Source organism: Ovis canadensis, chromosome 6 (genome assembly GCF_042477335.2).
Source record: "Ovis canadensis isolate MfBH-ARS-UI-01 breed Bighorn chromosome 6, ARS-UI_OviCan_v2, whole genome shotgun sequence".
Taxonomy (NCBI): domain Eukaryota; kingdom Metazoa; phylum Chordata; class Mammalia; order Artiodactyla; family Bovidae; genus Ovis; species Ovis canadensis.
In genome coordinates this window covers 72,180,777-72,198,809 of record NC_091250.1, presented here as the reverse complement: position 1 = coordinate 72,198,809, position 18,033 = coordinate 72,180,777, and the positions used below count along the sequence as shown (strand labels likewise).

Genomic DNA, 18,033 nt, shown 5'->3' with positions numbered 1-18,033 from the left:
TTTGGCCACCTCGTGCGAAGAGTTGACTCATTGGAAAAGACTCTGATGCTGGGAGGGATTGGGGGCAGGAGGAGAAGGGGATGACAGAGGATGGGATGGCTGGATGGCATTATTGACTCGGTGGACATGAGTCTGAGTGAACTCCGGGAGATTGTGATGGACAGGGAGGCCTGGCGTGCTGCAGTTCATGGGGTCGCAAAGAGTCAGACACGACTGAGTGACTGAACTGACTGACTGATGATTGTGAAGTGAGATAGTTATTAAAACATTTAAAGATATTGGAAAATGCTCATAATTTAATAAAAGACAGTAACATTTAAAACTATATATAATATATGATCCCCATTCTGCAAAAGAAAAAAAAAGTTGCTGCGAGAAACATCAGTCAGGATCTCAATAGGAAATGTATGACACACTCAAATTAGGATAATTAGAGGAGGCTTTGTCTTAAAAGCCTGGGCAGGGTGTGGGGGACCACAAGGGGCAGCGATGCAATAGTGTTGTTACTACCCCAGACCTGATGAGACATGAGCAGGAGAGGCTCCCAGTGCCAGGAGAGAGCTGTTCATAGAGGAGAGGGTCACTGGCCCTTAGGTAAAGATGCAGCCTGGCTGCAGTGAATTCAAGGGAGGAAGGAAGGGAACATTTAACTCATTCTCCTCCATCTTCCCAGCCTCCCACTGGGGCTCCCTGCTAACCCTGAAGCCAAAGTGTCATGGCTGTGGTCCTTACAGGTCAGCCCACCAGGAGGAGCACAGGCTGCACGGGGAGGGTGTGGGCGTGGCACACGTGCCCTCTGATTGCCGAAGCGGGAGGAGGGATTTCAGAGAAGACCCATTTTGTTCTTTATGTACCTGTCTATTTGTTGCAATAATATACAAGGCTTTTAATTCTAGGGGAAAATGTGTGTCTGAGTGTGTGAAGGGATGTGTGCCTGTGAGGTTATGAATGTAAAGGAATTTATGTGTGTGTGTGAGAGACAGTGCAGGTGGGTATGTGTGAGCGTGGATGTGAAGGTATACAGGTAATGTGAGATGGTGTACTTGTGCATGTATCTCTGGGGTATGAATGGTAATGAGCGTGTGTGTGTATGAGTTGTGGGAGGGAGGTGTGGATGCATTTGTGAAAGCCCGGGTGTGAGAGTGCACAAGTGGATCTGAGGTGGTATGTGCGTAAGGTTGTCTATGGTGGGGAGTTGTATGTGAAAAAGCGTGTTAGTGTGGGAGGCTGTTTGTGTGTGAGTGTGAATGCATGTGAGAATGTTGTACAGGTGGATGAGAGTTTCTGTTCCTGTAAGGGGCAGACATGTTTGTGACAGGTGTGTGTGAGGGGACGTGTGCATTTATATGAGTGAGTACCCTTGTTGGGCTGTGACGACAGAGAGAGGGTGTGTGAGATGTGTATGAGTGAGAGGGAGGCGGGTGAGTAAGACTATGTGTGAAGATCTGTGTGTATTAGTGTGCATGTGTGCATATGCACACACATAGGTGCATTTATATGTTGATGCATCTGTAACATAGAAGTAAAAACATTTCCTTCAAGGAAAATAGAAAAGTGGAGAAAATATTTTCATAATAGTAGTCTCTAGTGGTGGAATAAGAGGCAAATCTAATTTTCTTGACTCTTCTGTTATTTTGTAGTCAAAAAAACAATGAACATTTCAGTCTGTTTCCTTCATTCCCAGAGCACATGGGAAATATTGTACTTTTCTGGAAACAGGTAAAAATAATAAAACATCTTGACTGTTATAAGGTTTCTTGACAGGAATGTGTTTGAAAATTGGACTTCTCTCTTTCTTAACATATAACCATACAGATATCTTAAGTCTCTGGTTAATTTATAGAATGAGATCCTGTCTTTACATATGAGAACCATATGAATGTTTAATTCTTCATATAATTTCATTAATTTTCAGCTGTTCCCATAATCAAAACTAATAGTTATTGGTATTTGCAATCCAAGGCCCTATGGTCTTCCATTAGTGGATTGGCATTAAGAATCTAATGAACCACCATGTCACGCTGTTTCGGGAGCTAAAGTGCTTTAGGGTTACCAAAGCCTCAAAGTGTAAACACAAATATTAACAGGGATTATCAATGATGGAGTGGCTTAGGTAATTATTACTATTTTTTCTTTTAATTTTTTCCTTTTTAAGGCAGCTTTTTAAAAAATAGTGATCCTGTAGGGCTTATGTAATAAGGTTTCTGTCAAACTGGTTTAGTAGCAGGTTGTTTTCCTAAGTCTGCACAAAAGACACCACTATTCCATTATCTCTCTGCTGCCTCACTTCACTAATAATAAAATATGAGGCTTTCCAGATTCTAGGCTATATCTTACTAAAAACTTGTGGCAGTCAATGGCTGGAGTGTTAGTCTATTTTTAATTTATTTCAACCTTGGCTGTTTTTTAAAAGTGATTTTCTATCATCAACATCAGGCCTCTGCAGCCTAATTTATTTTGCATTGTTACCTGTGGGCTCCACAGTATAACTAGAATGTGAATTAGCTACTTGGAATTCTGAGTGACTAGTTTACTTTTATGTAGATTATAATAAAAAGGAATTCTGTATATCATATATATATATATGTATTACCTTTCTTTTATACTTAACATGCTACCTCAGCTATTAAAATATACACAGGACATATTCTATTACAAATGCTATTTAGTTTGGCTTAAGACAATCTTGCTTGCAGAACATACGTTACTGAACCCTGAGCAAGGACTCAAACCCGCAGATGCTTTTTATGGTCTGATTAGTGCTTGTCAGCACTCTGCTTGTCTCAATATTGCATCTATCAAACGTTCACTTCAAACAACATTACTGGGAAACTTCTAGTAAAATGTTAACAGAAACCATCTTCAAACCATCTATGACCTTTTTTCTAGGGCTAAAGCAAGAGCAATGGGGCTTAATTCGGCCACCTCAGACCACTGCTGTGGTTCAGTGAACACTTTATTTTCCCACTTGAATTTGAGCTCTTCTGCAAGATCATTCCTGCCGATCTTGCGGAGATGGCGAGCTAGGAGGCGAAGTTTGTCAGTGGAATTTGGGAGTGATCTTTTCCAAAAACAAAGAAGTTCATGGGTCTGTTCTGTGAGATCATCAGGGTTCTTCAGTTTGATGAGCTGAATGGTGCTGCGGCGAAGAGGGAGTGAGGAGGAGAGACACAGGGCATTCTCCTCTGAGAGCTCATCAGCCAGCCAGTAGAGCAAGTTGTCCCACAGGGCTTCTGCCAGAAACACAGGGGACACTCAGAGTTAGAACCCTTTCCTGGGGGGTATGCTCATCCAACCCTCCACCTGTTCACAGGAAACCTACTCAATCTCTGGTTTGGCCTCTCGGCAGCAGAATGATGTCGGCCCACCCAGAACAGCTGAGAGCCTTTGGGATCTTCTTCTGAGGGAACCACCTATTGCAGAGGGTTAGAAATGCTTCTCCGATGTTAACTTCCCTGAGATCAAGGAGGGCTTGTTAACATGGTACTCATGTCCCCACCCTGGATAGTCTAAATAAGACTAGGATATGGGCAAAACTTAGCATTTTTAACAAGCACCCGCATGATGCTGATGCTGAGGTCCCCAACCACATTTGAATAGTACTATGTTAAAAGACATTTTTAGGTTCAAAAAATACTTCTCTTAACTAGTGCTAACCTAATACATAAACAATTGCAGCAGTTAGGCAATCCTCACACCCCAGTCCCCCAACTACAGACATACACACGCACATATACTTAAACTCACCAAGATCCACTCTCCACAGATGAGTTCTACAGAAGGTCCATTGCATGTCCTTCCCTTGGCTTCTGGACTATTTAGAACCATAAACATCTCTGAATATATCCCATATGTTCAGCTTACCCTTTCCCTTACCCTGTGACTCCTGCTACTGCTTAAATGTATGATTCCAATTTTCTATTGTTGTTGTTACTTATTTTGTTGTGTAGCCCTCACTCTTAGAAAACCCCTCAGACCTCACCATCTCTCTCCTTCCGCATGTAAGTTCTAACCTGCATCACAGCCACTTTCTCCCACTCATGCGAAAGTCTGCACCAGTTTCCCTGGTTTGGTGTCAGAAAAGAGCTCTCTGTCTGCCACCTTTTACTGTATTCTATCCACCTCCTCACATAGATTGCACCTGCTTTTACATGATAAATCATACCACTTTTCTGTGAAAGCTACTCAGGAAATGGAGCCAACACATCCGTCCTCTCCACTGTCACTTTCATACCAACATTCCGCTTCCTTCCTGCAATATATTCATTTTAATGCCCACGCTACATGGGTAGGCCTTCTTCTCCCTGACAGCATCATCTGTCTCTTGCCGTTGGCAGGCCCCGTCATCAGCAATCCTGTTGATAACTATTTGCACCTCTGACCTCCTCATTTCTAAATCTCATCAACATCACCGACCTGTGTGATGACTCAGAAACTGACTTTCATGGCCAATCCTTACATTTCATCACCAGCCAGAATTTTTCTGTCTCCTTGGCTTCACCTGCTCAGTATTATTGCTAACCACTGCCCCTAAACCTCCACAGCTTTTATTCCTTTGCTCCTGCTTAATACGCTTCTTGCCCCATTACAGCAAGTCCTTTGACGCCCACACCATTCCATCATGTCTGCCTTTGAACGCATACTACCCATAACAGTCAGCTCTATATGTCAATGATGGGCTTGCATCCTCCTTAAAATCTGCTGTCCTCTTTAGCTTTCGATGTTCTCACTTTTTCAGCCATCAATTCTTACTTACATGGCAATCAACTACTGGGATATCCCAGGTTATAAAAGAAACAGAATGTGATCCTCAAGTTCTATGTTCTGCACACATTTTAAGTCTTCAGCAGCTTACAAATTCATTAAAAATTCTGCTTCCCGAGTTCAATTTAAAATTTTCCACAGGAGTGTCGATCAAGTCTCAGTCTCACTCTTACTGTGTTTCACTTAGCCAGCGGCTCTTCCTCCTAACTTTCCCCAAGGCCATTTGACCTGAGTTCTCATAATTTCACGTTCATTTCAAAGTCACTTTCTTATAGAATCTCACTCCACCGTGCTTGACGGGTGCCATCCCCACAGTGTTTTTCATCAAATAATTTCCCTTCACACCATTTCCTTAACCACTCTTCCATCAGGCTCTTTCCAGGCTTCCCACAAGTAGTATCAGGCTTTCCTTTCCTTGTTTCTCCTACTGTTTCTAGCTCCCAGGCTCGCTCTCTGCTTCCTATTCCATAAAATCTTTTTGTGCCTAACGTAAATTTGATGCCTTAAATCCATCAATATAAACTCTTTCCTAGGCCCTTGCTTTGGGGTTATATAGCCTCTTTAAAAAAAATTATTTTATGTAAGTATAGTTGATTTATATGGTGTGTTAATTTCTACTGTGCAGCAAAGTGACTCAGATATATATACATTATTTTTCATATTCTTTTCCATATAGTTTATCACAGCATATTGATATCCTCTTTTAAAACTCTGTTTAAGCTTTTCTTTCCAATCTTTCTAAAGCCCTCCTAGATACTACTTATAGCAAATGATTCTGCATCTTCTCCAGCTTCCACAGAGCATTTTACTCCTTCTCTTGGGTTCCATGGCCTGCCCTGGTGTTCCTGTTTTCTCTCTCTTCCCTCAGTGCTGACTTTCTTCCTCCTAATTGTGCTGACTTGCTGCTTCCTAGCTCAGGCCCCTTCTATTTCTGCCCCTCCCCTTGAAATTCACCATCTGCCATAACCATCTCCTCTGGGAGATGTGAAATATCCCAGATCTAGTGTATCGTCATCTTTAACTCTGTTTTCCTAAATCCCGGTACAGGCACACCTTGTTTTCTTGTGCTTTGCTTTATTGCCCTTCATGGATACTGCATTGCTTGTTGTTGTTGTTCGCAAATTGAAGATTTGTGGCAACACTGGGTCAAGAAAATCTATGAGTGCCATTTTTCCAACATCTTTGCTCACTTTGTGTCTCTGTGTCACGTTTTGGTCCTTCTCACAGTTTTTCAAATTTTTTCATTATTTTATTTGGTATGGTGATCTGTGATCCGTGATCATTGATGTTACTATTGTAAAAAGATTATGACTCACTGAAGGCTCAGAAAACGGTCAGCATTTTTTTAGCAGTGAAATATTTTTAACATATGTACATTAGTTTTTAGACATAATTCTATTGCACACTTAGACTACAGTATAATGTAAATGTAACTTTTAAATGTACTAGGAAACCCCAAAATTCATGTGATTTTATCATGATATTTGCTTTATTGTGATGGTTTGAAACCAAACCCACACTCATCTGCAATATTCATCTCCTGGTTATCTTTACCAGTTTATAGTACAGCAAATTTAAATTCCACATTACTAAAATTGAAATCAACTTTAGTTTTTCCCTCCCTCCACCTGATCCTTTACTCTATTCACTGTTTCAGTAAATGGGACCACTCAGCTTAGTATACTAACACACATAAGAGTATCCCAGTTTCTCAAAGCCTATTGTATCTTATCACCTATACTCAAGTTTTATTGGCTCTAACTGTAATCATACCTCAGATGTTTCTCCCACTTTATAGTCTTATGGATTCAATCATGCCCTACCTCTTTTTTCTGGAAAACTACAAGAACCAGGGTTATAACTCATACCCCTGCTATCAATGTAGGCTGACTTTCGTCTCCTACACAACTAACAACAAGAAGTTTTCAAAGTCTAATCTGATCTTGTTCATTCCTTGTTAATACATCTCTTGGGGCCTCCTTCATTGTCTAAACTTCTCAACTTAGCATTTAAATCTGTTTATAATTTTATCCTGCTACCATCACCCTGCAGCAGCTCAGATCGCATTGGCCATGCAAGACCACATTGTATAACAATTTAAGATTCCCTGGTACACGTAAGAAAGCTCACTATACCCTTGTCCTCTCTGGTGGTTGTTACCAGTGGGAGTGGGAGAGCTTTTATTTGAACACCAAGTTCTTCAAAGTCAACATTATCAACCCGCTGGGTTTTCATCTACTACTATTGTTGTTTTAGTGGGGATTTTTTGTTTGGTTTTGGGGGTTTGGGCTTTTGTGTTTTCTTCTTGCTCTATCTCCTGCTCTCACTGAAAATATCAATTTTATTGCCTCTGAGAGAGTGTACAATGCTAAGGTTTATGCCCATCCTACTTACTTCTAATTTAATTCAGCAAAGCTTGTGAAGTGTTTATACACCTCCACAAAGAAAACCCCTAAACGAAATGCTATGCCATCAGTTGGGAGACCGACACAATAGTCAAGACGCACTCAATGATATCTTTCGAAGACCTATAAATTGTCACAATAGTAATTATTAGCATCACAAAATGAATCATTCAGAGACTGAAAAAGAATAAAAGTGTCAAATTCTGAAATATGTGTCATTGTTATATAGCTGGATTAACCATAACCACAATCAAATTTTATATTTCTCTTGTGGTTTCATACCTCTATATATACCTCTATTTAAAATCTATTTTAAGATTCAAAACCTAATAGTCAACATTTCAGAACAAACCATAGTAGTTTGTTTACCAAATAAAGCAATTACTAGTTACCTTAGTTAAACAGTACTTAGTAAAGTTTATATTTCTTATAGACTTTCATAAAAGTGTAACTACATCTCCATGTAGGAATTTTGTTTGTATGTGCATGACTTATAAAGGAAAACTTATTTATTCGGCTGATAAGAAATGATTATTTAGCAAACTATTGTTAATAGCGAAGTTCTCTGTTTTTTCTAAGATTCACATAAAATATAAAATATAAGAAGAAAAGAGCACCATCATAATGAGGACACAGCAAATATTCCTTACCGAGTGGATCTGTAGAAATTCTTTTGGTACTCTGTGGACGGTTAATTAATTTTTCATGCTTTGGAGAGAAAGGGACACAGAATAAGCAGAAGAAATCATTAATTTATGAACAAGATACACATAAAAGTCCTTCTGAACTTCACCCCTGTTTGGGAAAAGTCCTGAATTGCATGCCTTGCAAAATTACATTGTGTATTTGTGTCTGCATGCTCAGCAATTGCTTTCCCAAGATAAGGCAACATATATTAACACAAATCTTTCAGAAAATATAAATCAGGAATATGCATATAAATATTATTATAGCAGTTTAATTAACTCTGAATAAACACTTTCTAAACTAAAATTTAAAACTGTTAATACAGCTAACAAAGAACAAGCTACCTCTATGATACAAACATAATATTTAGTAAAAGCCACTGTGACCCAGGCACCTTGCTTAACACTCAGCACCAGGCCTGGTACCTGGTGGATACTCAAACATTAGTTTTTGTGAATAAATGAGTGAATCAATGTGCAGACATAATGCTAAAAACAATCAAGTCTTTAAGCCAATATTATCCTGAAATCAACATTTTGTCAAGAATAAATCAAATATATAATCATTACTTTTCTACGCTGTCCACAGAATGGTTTGTTCTCAGTTGCTATAGAATCAGGAAAAATAGCACAGGAGAGTAAGTAAAAATATAGAAGTTTGAAAACCTGGTCAGTGCTCTGGACAGTTTATTTTCGTCCTCAGCTCTGAAATATGATTTAATAAAAGCAAACACACACCTCAGAAACCTATACACAGATATTCATAGCAACTTTATTTGTAATAGCTAAAAACTGGAAATGACTAAAATTTTTTGCAGCAGGTGAATGGCTAAAAAAACTATTGAACGTCCACAGGTGGGATACAATTAAATAATAAAGAGTATAAGTCACTGATAAATGCAACACCTTGCATGAACTTCAGAGTATTGTGCTGAGTGAAAAATTTCAGTCTCAAAAGGTCATATATTCTGATTCCATTTATATCACATTGTTGAACTTATAGAATTACAAAGATATAGAACAGATGGGTGATTTCCAGGGGTTAGGATGCTGGTAGAAGATTATAAAAAGGTAGCACAAGGTAGGTCTTTGTAATGCTAGAACAACTGTATATCTTGAATGCAGTGGTTACACAAATCTACACATCTGATAAAAGAGTAACAGTACTATATACCCATGTTTTATTGATGTCAACTTGCTGGCTTTGATATTTTGCTATAGTTATGTTAAGGTGTAACCACTGAGGAAAACTGGGTGAGAATATCTAGCACCTCTCTGTACTATATTTAGCAACTTCCTGTAAATCTATAATTATTTCAAAATAAAACTGATTTTTTAAAAAGTCTTCTCATAGCAATGATACAAGAATGATGTAGAACTCTATATTAATGCATTATAAACTGCTTCATTAAAAGCACTAATTTATTAAATCTGAATATAATACTTTGTAGGTATTCTTGTCATATATACTACATAGACATGTATATAAAACATCCATTAAGGCTTACAAGCAAAATGGTGGCATAGGAAGCTCCAGATCTAAAAATAGATTAAAGGTCAATGTAAGATCTGAAATCATAAAATCCTAGACAAAAACATAAGCAGTAACATTGTGGATCTCACTCCAAAGGCAAAGGAAAAGTAAAAATAAGCAAATTGTGCTACATAAATTAAAAAAAATAACTTCTGAAGAGTTAAGGCAAACTGTTATCAAAATGAAATAGCAGCCTACTGAATGGGAAAAGATATTATTTATCTATGGGATTAATATCTAAAATACATTTTAAAAACTCACATAACTCAATAACAAATAATTTAAAAATGGACAGGGAATCTGAACAGACACTTTGCAAAGAAGACATAGAAATGGCTAACAGGCATAGAAAGATGTTCAACACTACTAATTATTAGGGAAATGTCAATCAAAATTATAATGAGATAGTATTTGCAGAATGGCTATTATTGAAAAGAGAAAAAATAACAAATGTTAGAGAGGACAGGAAAAAAGAAAACATTCATTGTTGTGGGGCTGCAGATTGGTGCAGCCACTATGGAAAACAGTATGGACGTTCTTCAAACATTAAGAATAGAACTACTATATTTCCACTTCTTGGTGTTTATCTTAATAATATAAAAGCACTAAGTTGAAAAGATAGATGCACCCTTATGTTTATGTTTATTGCAATATATTACAGTTGTCAGATATGGAAAAAATCTAAGTGTCCATCAATAGGTGAATGGATAAAGAAGATACATTTTATATATATATATATATATACCCGAGGCTTCCCAGGTGGCTCTAGTGGTAAATAACCTGCTTGCCAGTACAGGAGAGGTAAGAGACAACAGTTTCGATCTCTGAGTCACTAATATCCCCTGGAGGAGGACACAACAACCCACTCCAGTGTTCTTGCCTGGAGAATCCCCATGAACAGAAGAGGCTGGTGGGCTACAGTCCATGGGGTCACAAAAAGTTGAACATGACTGAGTGACTTAGCATGCACAAATATATACAGTGAAATACTGTGCTATGTGCTTAGCCACTTAGTTGTGTCTGACTTTTTGAGACTCCTTGGACGGTAGCCCACCAGGCTCCTCTGTCCATGGGGATTCTCCAGGCAAGAATACTGGAGTGGGTTCCCATGCCCTCCTCCAGGGGATCTTCCCAACCCAAGGATCAAACCTAGGTCTCCCATATTGCAGGCAGATTCTTTACCATCCAAGCCACCAGGGAAACCCAAGAATACAGTGAAATACTACTCAGCCATAAAAAAGAATGAAATTCTCCCACTGTGACAACTTGGATGAACTTCAAAGGTATTATGCTAAGTGAAATAAATCAGATGGAGAGAGACAAATACCATATGATTTCATTCATATGTCCAATCTCAAAAGAAAAATCCAAAGGAATAAATAAAATAAATCCAGAGCAAACTCAGATACAGGTATCAGAATTGTGGTTTCCAGAGGAGAAGGGGGCTGGAGCGGTTAGTGACATGGGTGATGGAGGTGAACTGTACAAAGACGGAGGGTAACTAGACTTGTAGTGGTGATCACTGTGTAATGTATACACATATTGAATTCTAATGCTGTACACCTAAAATTTAAAAAAAAACCTTACAGTAAGAAATTTTAATGGGAGGAGATTAAGAATCAACATAAGAACAATATAAATCCAAGAATATTGATACTGTAGTATTTCAAAAGAAGTGCACAGATTTTTGAGGCATTAACTTTGTACTTAATCCTCTCCAAAAAAAATGAGAAATGCCAGTTTAAATCATGCAGCAGATTCTGTCATTCCCACCAATGGACATATGACCTGGACTGAGTCTAGGACGAGAGGTACACATTGGATTTTTTCTTTATTGTATGTAAACAATTTACCACCCACCCTTCCAGTCATTCTTTCTTCACAGATGGCTCGTAGCACCTTGATACACTGAGAGTGATTCTGGTGTTCAAGTATATGTATTTTTTGACATATGTGAAAATTCAAGCCATGTTCTTTATCTGGAACCCAATTGCAGAAGCAGTGAATTGTGGATGCATGGGAAATCTTGGGTCTTTTATACTTCCAGGCACTATGCTGGTCTCCCATATATTCTCATCATTCAGGGATTTTCAGCACCCTTCTTATTCCTTCCCTCCCTCTTTCTTTCTTTTTTCTTTTCATTCCTTTTTTTTTTCTTCTGTGCACTATTTTTGCCTTGCATACCACCTTTAAAATCTCACTGGTGCTCAGGGTCAGCTCCAAGCCAAGCAGGGAAGCCAATGCTTGTCCTACAGTGTCTGCTCCCACAGATTCTGTGTCTACACAGGGTTACCTGGATGCCTTCACTGGCAGGATTGACTCTGATTTTTCCCTACTTATCTCTCTTCTCTTCTTAGCATCAACAAATGCTATTCTGTTGCATCCCCTAAAGGGTCTACTATTTGCTAGAGGAAATTTTGTTATTCCTCTCAGGTAACCTGCTCTTATGCTAATATTGTAGCCTTTATTTTGACAAATAAAGTTTCTAAAATGACGCTTTCAACATGTTACTTCTCAGGAAGGCTGACTAGCAAATCTAAACCTGACGTAAGTTTTCAGTTTTACGTATATACCTTGTAGAAGGATGTAGTGGGGTTTATGGGGCAGTTTCTTCTTGACTATACTCCATCAGTATAAGAGTGTAAATAATTCAAATATATACAAGTATGTCTTGTTACAACACAGCTCTCATTGACTTGGAAGTGTTTTTAAAAGATTGGAACTAAAAACAGTCACTTACACCTGGAAGGGGTATTGTGTCTTAAGTGTTACAGGCCACTGCTCTTAAGACTCCTTCAATTACTATTGTTTCCATGTTCCTTAAATACAACCCTGTTACTGAATTTTTAAAACTTAAGAAACATTTTTAGTTGAGTTTATACCAACTTGGCCTTTTATGCGCAACAACAAAAATATTAATTTGAGCACATCCTTTATTTTATCTGACATTATTTTTAGTGATCCACCTAAAAGTTTCCCTTCATTGTATCTTTTCACCGCTCCAGAAACCAGCCATGATCAGTCTGGGCTCTGCTTATTAGACTATCATCTCTTTGAGGGCCAATAAAGTACCTTGTTCCTATATTAATTCTTCTTTAATATTAATATTAAAGTATTAATTGTTCCTATATTAATGCTTTACATGGTATTGACATGTACACATAGGGTGGTAAGAACTATTTAACTTCTGTGATACTTTCTCTTGACTTGAATGATCTCTTCTTTCATATCCTACCATGTTTCCAAGACCACTGATCATTTCCACTGCTTTTATCAACTCCTCTGGTTCCTGGTTTCTTATCTGAGGATTTATGTACTATCACTCAATTTATCTCTTCATGTCTTGTGCTGTCATCAATGCCACTCATATACCATTACTTGCATATGTTTGTTTTCCCTCCCCAGTTAGACTTTCAGTAATTTTTGTATCCTTGTATTTTCAATAAAATAATTATTTTTATTACCATAATAATATTTTCCCTCAGTTTTGACTCCAAATAATTGTCAGGTCTGCTACTCAAATGAACTTATTGTTGGGTGATTTATGGAACATTGAAGATACCTGTTCCCTGTCCAGGTTAGGGTCCATTGCCCTGGTCTTCACTTTCCTTCTCTAGCCTCTCAAGGGCCTTTGCAAATACCTCTTTTATTTTACGTCCAGAATCCCCTGAAATGCATCAAGGTATAATATCAACTTGAACAGAATACCAAGAGCTCATCTCCTATTGAGATCTTGACAAGGACTTCTCCATCTTTTGACATGGAAACTTCCATGTCAAAAAAGCTGAGTTAAGCAACAAAACAAATTGATGAGACTGATTACATCAGATAGTGTGCCACACAAAATTTAAAGTCTCAACAAAATACGTATCTCCTTCTTAGGTGTTACACAGAAATTAAAGTCCCAAAATACAGACAATACCATCCTCTACCCCTTGTTCTGATTCATCAGTCTTAGCCAAGTCAACCATATTCACACTCCCTGTAAGAGTCTGGTCCCCTGTACAGCTTCTTTAGCAGTTGCTGTATGAAATCATCTTCCAAAAATAGCACAGCTCCTTTGGCAGACACCTCCAGAACTACAGAACTCCAGCTCTGAGTCTCATGAGCCACACAGCACAGCACAGACTCAATATTCCCCAAAGCTATCTGGTCACACAAGAAAGAGCAAAGCACCTCTGCTGCTAAGTCACTTCAGTCATGCCCGACTCTGTGCGACCCCATAGACAGCAGCCCACCAGGCTCCACCGTCCCTGGAATTCTCCAGGCAAGAACACTGGAGTGGGTTGCCATTTCCTTCTCCAATGCGTGAAAGTGAAAAGTGAAAGGGAAGTCGCTCAGTCGTGTCCAACTCTTTGCGACCCCATGGAGCCTGCAGCCTACCAGGCTCCTCTGTCCATGGGATTTTCCAGGCAAGAGTACTGGAGTGGGGTGCCATCGCAAAGCACCTCAAGATTTAGAAATAACTGAAAGCCAGAAACAAATGTAGCTAGCTTCTCTTACTCCTGCAAGAGTCTTTATCACTAATTCTCATATGTGAGGGCATTTTCCAAACAAAAGTTACTTCCTCAAACAAAATTATTTAACAGTTAGTTACAGCTCATATTGAGGTCATTAACCACAGACCATAGCAGGACATTAGGGTAAGCAAGGACAGTGTGTAGACAGAGAGAAAATGAGGAAACAAAAGATTCTATTATTTCAGCTTCTTTAGGGTCTCAGCCAATCTCCACTGCTTGAGCAGAATCCATTAGACATAAATGGCTGACCTTCCTTCAGAACAATTGCTTTTCTTTACCTGCCTGACCAGGTCAGCCAGCATCTGTCTCTGTCATCTTTGCAATCTCCTTTGCTTTCTCCTCCTTCTTGCACCTTTTGGTCACTCTGCCCTTGACTCCATCGATTGGATTCTGAAGATAATTCAGAGTGCTTTTCCCAAGGCTTTCCACCTGTGCTTTTATTGGAAGAATTTATTGTCTATTTCCTACAACCTGATCCTATTATGTCCATATGCTCTCCTGTGCACGCCAGTGCAAGGCACAATAGCCTCCTGCCCTCACTGATGACTGGAAACAAACTGCTTGAAATGTTCCTCAGGCTGCAACACTTCCACTTTCTCTGGTTCCTCTAGTTCCATGATACCCAAGAGCTGTATTTCCCCTGCTACTTCAGAACCACAGAATGGATGTGAGCACAGAAGCCGTGGAACATGGAGACCCCAGAGGCCAACCGGAGCTCTCCGTGTCATGATCTCTTTCCCTACAGGACCGTGCCTCTGTTGAAATAAATCTCTAGGCCCAAGAAGAATCTGCACTCCTTCCCAGGATGCCACATCAGCAAAGCAAAACTTAGAAAACATTCATGTCCTCATAAATGTTCTGCTTGACCAGACATACAGTGTATCCTGTCAGCCAGTCCATAAAGGCTAAGCCTAGTCCAGGCCTTCTCATGCCCATCAGGGGTGACTTTGTGGCCCCAGCCAGTCGGATATTTTCTGTTTGTCTCATCCTTGCTCTTGTTCTTTATCTTATAAATTTTTTTAACCTTTTGCCCCATTTTGTAGTTCCTTGAAAGGAGACCATCCACTTCATGAAGTCTTAAAGTTTACTTGTATCACTTAAGCTGTCTTCTTTAACCATTGTTAAATTTCTTTACAGTTGTACATCAGTAGATCCTATTGTATCATTTGCTGTGTTTTCTTTTATATCAGTGCTTCTATTTACCACAGGGTTACTACACCATACCCTCAAGCCTCAATTCTTCATAGCTCTGGGGATTCTCTGTGGACAATTATGAAGACTGTTATCACCACAAATTTAAAGTCTGTTGTTTCAGCTGGGGACTGGGACTGCTCAGCAATATTTTTATATGTCCCTGAAGACCTCTTCCACCATTGCTTACAGAAACTATCGCACACATTTACCACTCTTTGCAAGACTTCTACCTCACCCTTGCCCGACACTCTCAGCAAGGGGCTTTATCTTCTACTCACAGAGAAAATAAGGCAGTGTTCTCAAACCATAGCATTCATGAAAATGAATCTTGAGTAAAAGGCAAAAATTAAATTCATACTTTGAATTGGTCTCAGATAAGGCCACATTTGTAATACAGATTGTTCTTATTCCAAAGTATGGTGGCTCCAGTTAGAAAAGCACCATTGAGTTGGACTTAGCATCAGTTATCAACTAGCATTCCAAATGTGTCCCAGCAATGTATGGAAGAATGAAACACATATCTTTATCCAAGAAATAATGGAGATATCTAATATCACGTCAGGGCCAAAGTGAGATTCTGATTGCTTCTTACACAACCGATGCTATAGAGGTACAGTAATAAAATTGATTTCTCACTCAAAAATTGCTTCATAGGAGTTGCACAGATGACTTCACTCTGACGCGTACCTCCTCACATAGAAACCCCAACTCAGGCAAAGTCCCACCCAGGTGTTTCTGGCAGTCTTATGGGCTTTACTCTGTTGGTATCCACACGTTCCCCCAGCTTCAGCACAATGGTCAGCCAGGCGACACAAGCATCAAAGCTCTTTTTGAGGGCACAGCAGTTTCCCTTCCTGTGTATATCACAGAGTCTATCATGTGTCCTCCCAGGTAGTGCCCTAAGTGTTCTACCATACCACAGTTTCGCTCCCGAGGTTTCACGTAGGTGCAGTTATTCTGTATCAGGGGTTACCATGGGTTTGTCTGTTGCAGCCCCACTACCATTCTGCTGGGTCCTTCAGCAGTGACACCATTCTAACCTGCTCCACATGAAGCCCATCGTCTTTCCTACTTTTCTCCCGAGCAAAGCAGTTCTCCATCAGTGACCACTATGATCTCTCCTGGTGTGTAAATTGTGTGGTGAAATGTGACAGAATGAAGTAAGTGTCTCCCTACCCCTTGGGTTACATGACATTACGGTAATATGAACTTTGCCCTGTTGTGTCACAGGACTCAATTAAATATATCTTCTGTTTTCAAATTATAATCATTCCCCTTAGGACAAGGAGCTGAACTGAGACTCAGATTTCATTAATAATTATAGTACTCTGTTCTCAACATCTGATGGCCTGTATGCTTTAAATGTATTTTAATATGTGACACATTTAACATAGAATATTTGGTATAAATTTAGATGTCTTTAATAAAAAATTATTTATATTCTAATATATATAAAAATGTGTGTAGGGGAGGGCAAACACACTCTGAGTCCTCTGCAAATAGAACTCTGTCAAGTCATATCTCATATTCAGTTATTTCAGACTCAGCAGTGAATACAGTTTAATTTCTTACTCCAGGAATCACTTCAGTTTCTATGCAAATAATCTTATGAGTTGGATGAATCTCAGCACTTATTTATCAGGCTTGTCTGAAACTCTCAAAATTGAGCCTGCTTCAGAGTTATTTACAAAGTGTGTTCTTCTGGGTTATCTCATCTGACTTTTCCCAAAATGCTGTGAGGAAGATGAGAGTTCTTACTCTTTTCCTCTTGGATGAAAGAGACTATCAAGGCTTAAAAGTAGTGAGGTCTTGTGGCTGAGACTTCAGAGTGAGGGAACTGTGGCCTCAATACCACTCTGATGAACTCCAAAACATATGCTTTCCTTAATACGAGGCTGCTTGAGCATGAGGGCTCTTGGGTAAGACTGAGTCTAAACCTCATTCTGTCCATTGTTGACTCCTGAGTCAGCTCATGCCTTGGTTCCCTAAACTTTAAAATTTCTATCATCATCTTGTCTCCTTCCTAGATGTGTAGTGAACTTTAAATGAAATACAATGTGTAACATACTTTAGATGAAATAAAATGGAATACTTTCATTGAATTCCTTGCACAGAGTGTGTGCTCAGTGTCACTTAATTTTGTCACATGATTCTTGATAGACCTAGAGTCTCGTTTTGTATCAGAAACGTTTTGATACCTCTCAAATTCCAATACAATAAATGATTGTCCAAAGATCCATTTGTAGAGAAAAGCAAATACCCTATATTAACACATGTATGTGGAATCTAGAAAATGGTACGGATGATCTTATTTGCAAAGCAGAAACAGAGACACTGATGTAGTGACCACACAAATGGATACCAAAAGGAAGGGCAGTGGGATGAACTGGGGGAATGGGATTGTCATATATACACTACTTCTACTATGTATGAAATAAACACTGTTGGTGGGCATGCAAACTAGTACAGCCACTATGGAGAACAGCGTGGAGATTCCTTAAAAACTGGAAATAGAACTGCCTCAATCCATGGGGTCGCAAAGAGTCCAACACGACTGAGCAACTGAACTGAACTGAACCAGCAATCCCACTGTTGGGCATACACACTGAGGAAACCAGAATTGAAAGAGACACGTGTACCCCAATGTTCATCTCAGCACTGTTTATAATAGCCAGGACATGGAAGCAACCTAGATGTCCATCAACAGATGAATGGATAAGAAAGCTGTGGTACATATACACAATGGAGTATTGCTCAGCCATTAAAAAGAATACATCTGAATCAGTTCTAATGAGGTGGATGAAACTGGAGCCAATTATACAGAGTGAAGTAAGCCAGAAAGAAAAACACCAATACCGTATACTAACGCATATATATGAAATTTAGAAAGATGGTAATGATAACCCTGTAGGCGAGATAGCCAAAGAGAC

General features: G+C 39.2%; 1 protein-coding gene across 1 annotated transcript in view; it reads right to left on the bottom strand.

Annotated features, from left to right (window-relative positions):
• Nucleotides 1-2,777: 2,777 nt before the first annotated feature.
• Nucleotides 2,778-18,033, bottom strand: part of DTHD1 (death domain containing 1) — an 87,044-nt gene continuing 71,788 nt past the window's right edge. Inside the window, exons 9-10 of the mRNA XM_069593028.1 lie at nucleotides 7,820-7,877; nucleotides 2,778-3,233 (exon numbers count right to left, since the gene is read on the bottom strand). Coding sequence (XP_069449129.1) covers nucleotides 2,872-3,233; nucleotides 7,820-7,877 — 420 coding nt within the window. The 3' untranslated portion in view covers nucleotides 2,778-2,871. The remainder of the gene's footprint in view (nucleotides 3,234-7,819; nucleotides 7,878-18,033) is intronic.